The sequence below is a fragment of the Melospiza melodia genome, chromosome 2 (assembly GCF_035770615.1).
Source record: "Melospiza melodia melodia isolate bMelMel2 chromosome 2, bMelMel2.pri, whole genome shotgun sequence".
NCBI lineage: Eukaryota > Metazoa > Chordata > Aves > Passeriformes > Passerellidae > Melospiza > Melospiza melodia.
The window spans coordinates 82042666-82056426 of record NC_086195.1 but is presented as its reverse complement, the minus strand read 5'-3'; the positions used below and the strand labels follow the sequence as shown (position 1 = coordinate 82056426).

At 39.1% G+C, this 13761-nt stretch overlaps 1 protein-coding gene across 2 annotated transcripts in view; it reads left to right on the top strand.

Moving 5' to 3' along the window:
• The window catches only part of ATP8A2 (ATPase phospholipid transporting 8A2), a 314756-nt gene that overhangs the window by 163374 nt on the left and 137621 nt on the right, over positions 1–13761 (top strand). For both annotated transcript variants that reach the window (XM_063149059.1, XM_063149060.1), the window contains 2 exons: positions 4245–4428; positions 8335–8445. In XM_063149059.1, coding sequence (XP_063005129.1) covers positions 4245–4428; positions 8335–8445 — 295 coding nt within the window. The remainder of the gene's footprint in view (positions 1–4244; positions 4429–8334; positions 8446–13761) is intronic.

Sequence of the window (13761 nt, the reverse complement as noted above, 5' to 3'; positions counted from 1 at the left end):
CAGGGGAAGAGTTTGAGCAAGAATCTGAAGACTTGATCTTGTCAGATTGTAGCCATTGCTACAGTTGTGGTACTTGAAACCAGACTTCTTTTTTTCCTCAAGTATGTGTAAAGGAGCGAATCAATCTGTGGTCAAAGACATTTTTGAGCAGAGGCAATAAAAATAAATTCTGTATAAATGAAAATATTTTAGTGAACTCCTGAGTGGCACTCAAAGAACCTTTATAAGAAGTACTGATGTCTGATTAGGGAATAAGTCCAAGAGTAAGCAGAAGATTTTGATGCAACTGATGCTTTATTCATATCTTAATTCTTATTTGGATGTATATCCAGGCAAGGCTTACATCCTGATACTGTTGCAGTGAGCTCTGCAGTGAAAGCCAGGCTCTTCCATCAAATGATGCATACCAATTCCATCACTACAGATTTTTTTTAAAAGAAGTTATTAGTTTTTTCCTTGTGCTTTTTCCTTTGAACTCATGTGTTTATCCATAATCTTTGTGAACTTGGCCATACCTGGAGGAGCTGCAGTTTAATAGTATCCTGTGCTATAATCTTCATTTCTTCCTGTAGGCAGCTTATCAAATGTGCAGAATTGTACCAAAGCTCTGATCATCTGGCTAAGGGGATTAATGTCACCTAATGCAGTGTGTTGGTACCAAACAGATTACAAGGAGCAAAAGAGGTTTGGAGGCTGAGTCAGTGACTTGGAGGAGGAGAGGTGTAAAACCTCTCAGGAAATCAGTAATCATCTCAATTTGCAGCTTTTGTAGCTAATGTACTGTGTGCAACTAAATATGTTCTCTGGAGTTGTGGGCTGTACTTGCTGTTCAAGTGTCAGAGAGGATGCTTGTTATAGAGAATGTTATCTTGTTTTAGATTTCATCTTCTTAAACCAAGTCCATAAATATTTGTGGTGTTTAAAATGCATGTGTAGCATCTCTGGTAGTTTGTTGAACCTTAGTAAGCATATGGGGATGTTAAACATTAACAGGGTGCTACATAACTGTGGATATAATTAACTTCATTTGGTCAAGACAGTAAAAGCATACTCTATGTACATTATGTAGCTGATAAATGCTCTTTTATGGAGACATTCCTTTGACTTGCCAAATAATGGGTCACTAATCTGAAGCCACATCTACACTGTAGGCACAGAAGTGAACACAGGCTGCATTAGCTTGCTTGACATGTCCCAGCTTAACTGCACTAGAACAAGCTTGAGCATCTCTGCCACATTCTGGTCATGTATGAAGTGTCTGTAGACAAGCTGCTAGTTTAAACTACAGAGTCAGAGATGCTGTTCACATTTTGTCTTTTTAGCTTCCCCTGCTCTTTTAAGCATATTTGAAGACAGGGTGCTTCTTCAATATTTCTATTGCTATGTAACTGAAAAGTAATTGAATATAAGTTGAAAATCCAAGACAAGTGTATGTTTGGGAAGGCTGTTAGCAGATATGTGTCTTACTTTGCTGCGCTGTAAAGAAATAATTGCATGAGAGGACTGCCAAAAGTATATGGTCCTGTGTACTGGAGGTGCCCCTGGGGCTGGTAATGAGGGTCTGTGCACTTGTCAATCCAAACCCTCCACAGCTGGCCCCAAGTCCCTCTGGAGTTTCCATTTTATGGCTTGATGTCCTTTGACTCCTTACTCCCTGCTTTAGTATTTTATTATGTGAGTACTGGGGCAGACAGAGGACTGTGTGTGCATGTATGAGAGAAAAGTTAAAAATTGGTGTAGATGATACTTAGAGCTGAATTATAATTAAAAACCAAGAGCTTTTGTGCTCCATAGGCAGTTGGTGTGTTGGGGTTTTGTGTTGGTAATTTAACTGGGTCTCTGCAGTGCCAAGTGGTATTTTCACTGCCAGGAAGGGGAGTGCTTAATAGATCTATCCAATGGTATTAAGTAAATTTTATGGTTTTGTCAACTTTTTCCTGTGTTTGGCTTTTAGGAACAGGACAGCTGCTAGACTTCTCAGGTGGTTTAGTTTGCATATGAAGTTTGAGCTTAGCAAGTTTCTTTTATCCCAAATTATTCATCAAGTTATTTTAAGAGTGATTTACTAACAAAACACCTATTTAGGTATTTACTAAACAAAACCAAGGCCATAAAGCATAATGGCGAACAAGATAACTCTGCCTTTTTTTTTTTTTTTGATCAACAGTGATCCAGATGGATGTATTAAATGGCTATTTAAGTTGCTCTCACAGGATGTAAACTCTGAAAAAAAAGCCAAGTAAAAATCCTCTGTCTCTCCTATTCCCTAAGCACCCTATTCTCCTCCTATTTAAATAGTAAAGCTTTTAGCTATCAGTTACTTTTTTTTGATTGATACGTGGCTGACTTCAGATGTGGAAAATTTTTGTCTGAGGCTTTATTTAAGGAAATACAAAATAATTTGGAACTTTAACTAAAAGTGATGGTGAAAGGAATTAGGGTTGTTTGTACAGATGGGGTTAGAATGGAAATATTTAATCTACATGTAGGTATTTCCAAAAGACCTCATATGATTTGGTAACCTGATCTACCTTTTCCATGACAAAAGGGCATTTTGGGTGTCTTATCCAATTTAGAAACCTAGTCCTGAGTATTTTTCCAGTCTTGCCTGATTTAGACTAGATCAACTCTGAATTCCATGAATTTTTATTTACTTGGAACTGATATAAAATGAGAGAAGAATCAAGTTAAAGTAACTGCCAATAAATCTGATAAGGATATTCAGATATAATGGAGACAGTCTTCTGTTTTGGAGTTGGACTTGAGCAACATCTTTGCTGAGGTCAGAGTTGCATACACAAGACATGCAAGATCAGGAAGCGCCCTTGTGCTTTCTGATCTGACCTGCATAGTCTGAGATTGGAAAGATGGCCTGGAAAATGGGGAGGTCAGCTGGAGGAGGGAAGGGAATCATTAATGTTGGGAAAGTCCTTCAGGATAATTCTAACTGACAAGTCTACCACTCAACTTCACTGCTGCGCCTACACGACTTTTAAATACCTCTGGGGATTGTGACACTTCCCTGGGCAGCCTGTTTCAATACTGGTCAGCCCTTTGCCTTAATTTTTTCTTCATATCCATTCTAAACCTCCCTTGGCGCAACTTGAAGCCATTTCCTCTTGTTCTTTCCATCTTTTACCTGGGGCAAGACATCCCCCCTTTCAGTACCATCTCCTTTGTGTGGTTGTAGAGGGTCATTAGGTATGTACCGCTGCCTTTTTCTCCAGGCTGAACAATCAGAGCTCCTCCAGCTGCTCCTTGAAAGAGTTGTGCTCCAGACCCTTCCCCAGCTCCATTGCCCTTCCCTGGACATGCCCCAGCACCTCACTTGTGTTCTCCTGAATTGAAGGACTCAAAACTGAACTTGAGGTGTCGCCTCATCAGTACCGAGTACAGGGGGACGGTCCCTGCCCTGCTCCTGCTGGCCACACCTGGCTGATCCAGGCCAGGATGCCATCGGCCTTCTTGACTGCCTGGGCACACTCTGGATCATGTTCAGCTGCTGTTTGCCAGCACCCCCAGGTCCTTTTCTGCCAGGCAGTTTCTCTGCCAGTAGTGCTGCCTGGAGTTGTTGTGACCTTAGTGCAGGATCCAGTGCTTGACCTTGCTGAACCTCATACAACTACCCTTGGTCCATCAATCCAGCCTGTCCAGAACCCTCTGCAGGGCCTTCCTGCCCTCCAGCTGTTCAATATTCTCACCCAACTTGGTGTTATCTGCAAACTGACTTAAGGTGTTCTCAATCCCCCTCATTGAGCTCGTTGATAAAGACGTTAAACAGAAATAAAGTAAGCTTGCAGTATCTTTTGTAGACCATTCAAAGTGTCTCTGAATATATTTGTGGTCTTTCTCCTTCTAGATGGTGATGGCAGGGAAGCCTGCACTGTTAATCTGTAAACTGTCATAGTTGGAGCGGAAACTCACATTGATATTCCCAATATAACATCACCAGTGTTATGCCAGTTAGGAGGGACTGGGTAAGGAAGGCAAAGCTTTGATAGCTTTCATATAGATTTGGTCTCTTTTGCATCAACTGTCAGCGATTAGGTAAATGTGAAACTATTTTTAAAGCTACTTTTTTCTTCTGAAATAGTTTGGCACGGGTTCTGAAGCTTAGTTGTTGAATAAAGGAACTTTCCAGCAACTGCCTTTGATTACTTCTAAATGTAGGTTACAGCTGTCCTTTTGGGAAAGGCACATAGCTCAGCATGTGAGAAACTGACACCTTTTTCTCTCCTTTTCAGAGTATCTCCTCTACAGAAGTCCGAAATAGTAGACATGGTCAAGAAACACGTCAATGCCATAACACTTGCCATTGGGGATGGTGCCAATGACGTAGGAATGATCCAGACAGCACACGTTGGAGTGGGGATCAGTGGCAATGAGGGCATGCAGGCAACCAATTGCTCGGATTATGCCATTGCACAGGTCAGATGCAAGAATGAACAACTGCCATATCATCTTTGGGAAATGCACTGTGCAGCCATGTAGTGCTCAATCAGCTTCTTCTAAGCTAGAAGCATCTCTGATTGTTTCTTCTTCCAGGCAGCTGTCTAGCTGTCTGTATATTTTGGATATATTTTGGGTATTTGTTATGATTTTGTATTCTTCAGGGCAAAGCTCCACCTCTCTTCAAAGTTTTAGTTTCCTCCTGACAACTGTGCAATATCTTGGTTCTTCAGTAATTAGGGGGAAACAATTTCTGTGATGCTTGTGTTAATATGCTTTTAAGTAACTGACCTGTCTTGGTCTAAACTCTTCTCTTACTACGGTTAGGCCCTATAATCAGGTGTGTGAGAATCTGGCTGTTTGGCAGTTCTTAATTTGAGATGTCTCCTCTATCTTTATTTCCCCTTGCCCCCTGTGTTGCATCAAAGAACTGATCACAGTTCTAGAGAGCTGGTCAGCATTTTCATTTTACATGTGTTATTTTGAACATTATTTGGGGTGAGTGCTCTTAAACTAGTTCATCAAATTCAGAACTGATTACTGCAGCTAAAAAGAGGAGTTAAAAACCATTTTTGTTTGTTCTGATGAGGAAACCACAATTTAGAATCAGGATTTTGAAAGGAAAATAAGAAAGGAGGAAGATGCTTCAGTTACTGAATATCCTGTGAATACTGTTTACACCTGAGATGCTCTATGTGTTTTAGACTATGCAGGGAAAAACCAGATCGAACTGACAGGAAGAGGAGACAATCCCTTGTGTCCTCAGTGAGCAGAGTTTCGCCTAATGTTCCCTTCTGGCAGGGTATGTTCAGATTTGTTCTACCAAGTGACGTGAAATATTACCATCTTTTGCTAGCTCCCAGTAGGAGGTGAGGTCTTGAAAAGGCAGGGATAATGCTGCTGTATGCACAGATAACTGCTTCTTGTGGTAACCCTGCTGAGAAGCAAAGTGTCAGTCTTGTATTGCTGCTCTGTTGTGACCTCTGATGAAGAACTGAAGAAGCTGAAGTTTCAGGTTTGAATAACTGACACCTTTCACAAAATCTATCTTGAGAATTTTAGGCAGTTTAACCAAGTTTTTCTGTCATGAGCAGTAGCATATTCCAAATATATAACAGTATAGGAACTGCCATAGCCATTGTCTCTGGTATCTCGTAACGAGTTTTACATTTTTAATTTCAGTGGATTATATGTAGCTTCTGCTGTGCAACTTAATGGAATACTCTTTACTTGGACTTCCTCAGATCAATTATTACTTCTGCTTTGGTAACTAAGCATAAGCAGCAAGAATTTTGTCCGTAGAAGGCCCTACATATGTTATTTGTTTTTTGTAGCAGCAGTGCTAAATCTGGAGAAGTAATTCCACGTTCATGTGTTGCCTTTGCACTAAAAAACCCCTGTATTTCAGTTTAGTGTTAGAACATGGAAGCTGCTCTTCGTTTAAATTCCAGTCAGCAAGTTACTGACAATAACGATGAATCTTTTTCATTTAATATGAAATAAAAGCTGGTGACACCAGCACAGAATTGCAGCATTCAAAAATTAGTGAAACACTGTGGAGCTGTTTTTTTGTGGTTGTGTAGTAGAATTTGTACTGATTAAATCCGAAAACATATTAAAAAATCCCTGTAGTAGAGGAGACTAATACTGTGTGGTAGTATGTGCTTAAAAAAAAAAAGTAAATTAGTGTTCAAAAGAAAAACATGATCTCCATGGAGTGTATTTCTTTCAGCAAAAACATATAACTCCCACTAAAACATGACTGTGTGTGCATGCCTTGAAGGCAGAGTATGTTCTTATTGAGTAATTTAAGACGACCACTGTAATGTAGCATCTCATGTTCAAATGCTATTTCAAATGCACTGCTGCCAGAAGTAGGCACTTAGAGAAGAGGGAGTCTCTATATAGGCTCATTTGGGATTCCAGGGAGAATCAAAGCATAAACCAAACAAAAATAAAAAGCCAACTTGTGTCTGACTCCACTTGAAATAGCTTCCACAGGTGCAAGGAGCATCTGTTTGAATCATCCTTTTCCCTTGAAATGATATTGCACCAGTGACCTCTTTAGAGAATTGCCAAATCAAATGACCTAGCTAGTTAGAGAGACAGTAGTAGACTTCAATAACTTTTTTTTCTCAGTAAATAGCTTTATCATCTTAATCCAGAGAACATCTGGTGTCTAGGGACTGTTTCCTTTTCTTAATTAAGCTTCTTTCTTCAACAAATGTTCTTGTTTTAGTTTTCTTCTTTGGAAAAATTAGCTTGTTTTGTGGATGCCTTTCACGGTCTTAAAACCCCCAACATCCTTCATCCTTTAGTCAAGACAGATTCTAGAAGATAATCTCTGTATAAAAGAAGTTATGCTAGGGTTGATACAGAGATGACTGAAAAAACTCACACAGTGTTTCACAGGTAGGCTGGCCAGATGGTAATATTTCCTGCTGATTTAAAATGCTGTAAATACAGGAGCAGCCAAACAAGGACAATGTCTTGGTAGAGCCCCTGTGTGTACTGCTCTATGCCAGTAGCTGTGCATTTGCACGATATCAGCATTCCTTAGGCTCTGAGTATCTTCCTTGCTGTGCTCTGTAGTGCACTCATTTTCATGAGAGCAGAGACAAGAGCAATTAATGGTAGGATTTTTTGTTGCCTTGAACTTTCAAGAAGACCACATCCAAGATGGTCACTTGCTAGATTCAGCAGGGAGAGTTTCACAGGCTGTTTCTGACTGTTCTCCACAGGAGCTTTGGGATGGCTTGTAAGGATATTGTGGCAGGTTTCCCATCACCTTGGTGGTGTTTTGTTAGTGATTTTGATGAGGAAAGTTGTAGCTCTCCTGCAAATTAACTGGAGGCATTTAGGGGTCTAACAGGTCAGCTACTCCCTTGGGAGTGTCTCAGTTACAGCTCTAGCTCAAGTTAAGCAGAGAACAGTGAAGCCTGGTTCACTTTTGTTTTCTCTCCTTCTCTCCTGGCATATCCTAACAAATCTGAGTTGCTGATGCATGGGAGAGAGGCTGTCCTTACAGGATTTGTGGTTCAGTGATTTCATTGCTGGAAAGCATGGGAGCAGAGCTGCCTCACAACAGCCCTAACTCATTACGGTAGCTTTCAATTTCAGATAAATTTTGGTTAAAATAAATGATCTGGAATCTAAATTTAGAAGTCAGGGTTTTCCTGTCAAGTCACTTTGTGGAAAAGGAAGCAAAGCAAATAATTACCTTAGTGTCCAAGATCCCTTCAGGTACATACATGTAAACAGTAAACACAGTCATCCCTTTGAGCGGTGGGCAAAAGAGGAAGGCTGCAGGTCATAAAAAGGTTCGCTAACAAAGCCAAGACAAGAAAATTATGCATTTCCCAGTCTGGATTACAACACTGACTCCATAAAAGTCCATTTTCAAAAGTTCAGAATTTGAGCTCCATCTGGGGTTCAAACTAGCATTAAAAGGTATGCAATTATATAAGATTAGTTTACTTACCCTTTTTGGCAAATGCACCTTGCGTTATACAATATTTTATATATCACACAATCACATGCATTTTGGGGGCAGAAAATGTTAATGTAATTATCTATTCTCTATAAATGCATCTATTTTTCCACTTTCGTTCCCCTCTTGTGTATTTTGTATCAGCTCAAGACAGTTTTGTTTATTAGGCTGTTCATTTTACAGAGGGAAAGGAGATTCTGAACCTCGTAAGCCCTCAAACATTGATTTTACCATCAGAATGGTAATAACAATTGAAGACTTTTTGCCATTTAAAACCACTTTTTAGAACCTTCAGAAGTTTTGCTACAGAAAAGATTTTAGCTTTCAGTATTTTAAGAATTGGTTTTTGCATATATCTTCTTCATATATGTAAATACTTCTTTTCTGTCTTTCAGTTTTCCTATTTGGAGAAGCTATTGTTGGTCCACGGCGCTTGGAGTTACAATCGAGTTACCAAATGCATACTGTACTGCTTCTACAAAAATGTGGTTTTGTATATTATCGAGGTAAGAGAAACTAAATGGATGGGTCTTACCGGTGCTCATTCCTTAAATCATCTCTTGTAACTAGAAAAGCTCACCCAAATGAACAAGATTGAACAAGAAGGACTGCAATTTTGTTTCCATGTTTAACAATTTAAAATTCGGTTTTTCTTCTCAAATCAGTTCACTTGAATCTTTTAATGTTTGTGAAGGAAGACCAAAGGTTTTCAGTACTGTAAAGCTTTGGATATGAGATGTCAGAGACAAAGTTCATTCCTTCTCTGCAAACACTCTTATTGAAAGCATCTTTGTATTAATGGAAATATTTCAATTAGTGCTTATATTTATAAAAACTGGAATTTGGGAGCTAAATTTAAATCAAAAGGGCATTTAATAGCATTTAATAGATAAACAAATAGCTATTCATAACTATAGCTGTAGCTTTCAAGTTACAAAGACCATAGATTAGCTGGAACTGAAATTAGTTTGCTTTGTTTTTAGGAAAGAGATTACATAATTTTGCAAATGATGTTCATTTACAAAATGAATCAGGTTATTTGATTTAATAATTAAAACATTAATGTGTTTTGAAAATAATTTGCTGGAAGATGTCAAGTACTGAAACTGGTTTTTAAAGAGGGCTGAATACTGTTACTACCATTCCAATTCAGCATGCTTAAGATAGGAGTGTAGTTCTCACACTGTAGAATATAGTCTTGAATTTAAGATGTATCAGGAAGGGAATTTTATAATATGCTTTTGCCTAGCTAGAAATACTCAAGGAACTTGAAGTCAGTGTTTTGATCAGCTGAGTATCAAGTGATCACTTGGTACAGCAATTTCCACAGTGTTCATCAGTTTTATTAATACATGTGCATATAGATGAGATTTTCTATTTCTTTGTACAGCTGAGTAGCCATGAATGAGGTTAACAGAAAATTGCAACATTTATAATTAGGCAGATAGTTATATCAATTAGAGGAGATAGTGGGTGAGTAATATTTTGCTATTCAGTAAGTAATATAATGATCAGTGTGGTCAGTATTCCTGACTCCAGCAGGGTTTGATCATCGTCTGTGTATGATGTTATAGAACAGATATTGTCCACTAAGTTGTCCACTTTTCCTGTTCTGTTTCTGACTTAACTGTTATCTGTTCAAATTTCAACACTCATTAGTCTACTGCAAGAGAGTTATCCTACACATCATGTTTTTAGTAAAGGCTTTTACATGCTGTTGGAGATAATAACAATATTTGTGCAAAGAAAATATAAATAGCTTTAAAAAGAACTCTTCTGGTGTATTTCTTACTGAGCATGGCTGTCTGTTACTGGGGTTTTGCCTGAACTTTGCAGAAAATGCTTAATAGCTTCATGATCTTCTTCTAGGATTCTTTTCTCTATTTGAAAATTAGTTTTGGAAGTCCTGCTTCTAGCTTATTACAGCACCATGTGTCTTTGTTTTTCTTGCCGTAGTCTGACAAATTGAGTTCTGCATCAGATGTTGTATAAAAGCTATACTTTCCCATATAAGCAGCTGTGCAAGGAGTTGAGTAATAGTGAAGTTCTCTGGGACCCCCTATCCTGAGGTAGCTCAGTTATTTTACCCTAGGGTAGAATTTTATTCACCAGATATCTCTACATGATACATAAAATCCAAGTCTGCTCTGAGAATGAGGTCAGGAGTTCTCTTCACTGTCTTAGGCCATGTTCAGTTCTTTTTGCATGCTGTCCTGAGACAAATGAGCTTTTGTGTCTCCTCATGTCCATGACTGAGAAGCAATCAGTTCCAATAACACCTGAGCACTGAAAAATGTCTTAGAAGATGCAGCTCTGCACTTCAGTTACCTCTCTGTACTTGTGCTGCATAGAAGTTGGGAACAGGTTTAAGGCTTTAAGGGAGATGAAGTGACAGAAATAATCCTGTTCTCCTGCAGCAATGGGAAGAGCTCAATTTGGTTTTCCCTGTTGATCTTCCTTTACTAGAAGCCTTAAGGAATCTCCCCTCCAAAACTGTGTAAAATAGCCAAATTGTATGGAAACCCAAGAGACACCAAAAGTTCTGGTATCCTAGGGATACAGGGTAGAGAGAAGAGATCTTTAATTCCCTCCTTAGCTTTATACAAAGAAAGAGAAGTTGTTTTGTGTATGTGCTGTGAGGCTTGGCAGTGTTGATCAGTTTGTGGTATGAAATGATGCTCATGAAAGAGATGCTCCATGAGGGAATAAATCCTTCAACCTGAGAGGCTGGTAGTTAAATGCCTGCACTGTTGCTTATGTCTGTGGTGTGTTCCTCATTGTTTCCTGGTGCTCTGGACAAGTTTAATATTTACCCATACTTTCTGCTTGAATATGTGGTGTATGGGGAATATCCTATCATAATGAAACAGGGATTTGAACTTGAGCTACTTTGTAAGTATCTTCAGAAGGATTGTACTAAGTAAATATTTATACAATTGAATGAAAAAGCACATCGTGAATATGACTGCCAGTTCTGCCTTTGTTACTGTATCTGTTTTATTTCAGTGGAGTTTTAGCACCTGAGGAATAGATGTAGTAAGCCTTATATAAATGGTTTTTGCAGCAGAGAGGCACTGGGGCTATCATAACTTTTATTCCCTGATACTTTGCAAACACCATGGGGAAGAAAAAGGTGGTGGTCCAGCTTGGCACGCAGAACATCTGGAAAGATCTTGCAGAGGCATGCAAGTTAAGGCATTAAGATTTAACTTAATTGAGCAATGGTAAATGCTTGAGAAAAGCATATTGCCATCTGTTTTTCTAGCATCCTAATGTTGGCATGCTAAAACTCCTCATACATTAGAAGTTCATCTTGACACCAGTTATGTACACTTAAACCTGGCGGATCCAAAGTGTTGCATCCCTGAAACATTAAATTTACCAGCTTTTTTCAGGTTCTAGGTTGAAATATGCAATTTGGGGTTTTGTGAAAAGTATACTTAAGTAATTGTCATCATGGGTTTTATTCCTAAGAGGTGCTGTGGGGTTAAGGCTGGTGCTTACCTTTCTGCAATGGCTGATTCTTTGTGGAGAGACAGGGGCCCAGGAACTGTTTTCAGCTGCTTTGATGAATAAAATGTGTGCCCATATTGAGATAGTTCCATGCAGCTAGAGAGGTGGTACAGCAGACAGGAGGCCTTGTGGTTTAGTGATTGCAGGGGCAATGGAGCTTGAGAGTGTATTTTCCCTCTCTCTTGAAAGTGCCCTCCTAGTATTTTTCAAGAGGTGAATTTTAAGTCATCAAAAGTTTAGTGAAAACTGAAAAGATTTTGTCATGGCTTAACAACTGGAAACTCTATGTTCCTCTTCTTTCTCTAGCCTGGTCTCTATCATTTCTTCATTATGATCCCCCTGCCATTCTCTTGATTTCTCCCCTTAATTTTTGAAAATACAAAACTAAGTGAAGTATAACTAAAAAGCACAAAGAGAAGCAGATCCTGGAAATTCAAGTCCTTTTGGTGTGATTCTTAGCCCAGTTCCTGAACCCCAACAGTACATCACTGTTGCCAAGGTGTTTCAGGGTATGAAGTTGAGGTTCTCTTACTTATGGACTCACCTATCAAAAGGGGTGCAGAATCGAACCTTTCCATCCATGGAGCTGGTTGGCAGATTAATTGCTGCTTCTTCCCCATCCTTGACTATCCATGCTGGGTCTGTCCTAAGAGGAGCAGGGGAATCTGCTTGGAAAACTACCAAGATGGCCGTAGGGATGAAATGCAAATATAAAGCCCTCTCTTTGGTGTCCATTCCTGTATTTCCCATATCTGCATGTACTAGCACTGTGCACTAAATCTGTTTCTAAGGAAAGCCAACCATTCAGCATCATCCTGAGGCAGAAGACCGGTGTCAGGGTTTCAACTGTTAAAGATTTGACAAACAAGTAGCTGGGCATACTCAAAAAATACCATTTAGTTCAATTACTTATGTAGCTGGCTTCAAACTGAGTAGTGAAACAGAAGATGTGTTTCACATCTGTTGAGCAGATATGTTTAACTGGAGATGATATAAAGTTGTCCTGTTGACATCAGAGCTTTGAAATACAGCTGATTTCAAATGTAAAAGAATACAGGAATGTTGCTTTCATGTCATGCTTGGAGAAGTAGAAACGCAGCAAGAGCAAAGGTGGTAGCAGAAATATCAGGTGAGAGTTCAAGGCCTTTGGGAACGGTTCTGTGGAAACAGTAGCATGGAAGATAGCTTTCAGGCCAACTCAGTGTGCAGGAAAGATGTGCTCAGGTCTTCACTGGAACATGTGGGTTTTTTGAAACATACTTAGTATGAAGCACTATTGTATTATATATTGCAGAATGAGTCAGGGGTGGGAGTAGATGGCTCCCGTGTCAAGTCTGGCAGTGTAGGGCCATGACAGAGAAATGAATGGCAAGTGGGAAGGGGAGAGCATAATGTACGTACCTTGGTTGCTGCATAATTTTAATTTCTACTTTAAGAATCCAGAGATAAATTGTAAGCCTAGATTAGAAAGCTGTTTCTTTGTAGCTGCTATAGTCTAATATCTGAGTGGTGTTAAACAAACAAGATAAACATACTGAACAACAAACCACTAGGATCATAATTTTTATTCTAGAGCTGAATTTCTAAGTTTCAAAAGCTCTGAGCAAACACAATAACTAGATAAACGTGCTTTTAAACAGGAGGTGATTTTGTGAGTCAGCAAGGTCTGGCAATGAGAGCTGTTAAGTGCACTCTTAGTGGTCACCACTTCAGACGAGCTGATAGCTCAGGCTGCCAAAGCACACATCGAGTGTTGCTGCATGAGACCTTGCATTTGTTTTTCCTGTTTTCTTGCTTTTCCATCAAACACAACAGGTATTTTAAATAATATGGAAAGCGGGGATGGGAATTTCAACTCTTTTCTCCAAATGGTAGGCAGAAATGAGTGTATCTGTTATGGTACTAAAAATATACAGCTACAATGCTTCTGTGTGCTTATCCTTGATTTATATGATCGGACTTTTACCTACATCTCTGTGCTTTCTGTTTGCAATTGACTTTGCCATTCTTAAGTTACAGCCAGGCAATAGAAAACCTTAAGCATGGGCATTTTTGCAGTGAGCTGAGGACTGAAGTGCTGTAACTGTTGTCATATAAAGCAACTTTCTAAAAAAATAAGAGCAGTCTTTTCCTGCAGTGTTAACTTAAGGATAAGAATATATGGTTGCAAAACTTTCTAACAAGGATAACAAGAATGAAGGTAGCTAGCTGTCTTGTCTTCTTAATCAAATTATTCAGTTGCCTGTTCAAATACTTCAAATGCCAGTAGGCATTTAATAATTATTACTTCTGTGGTTATACTCAGTTGG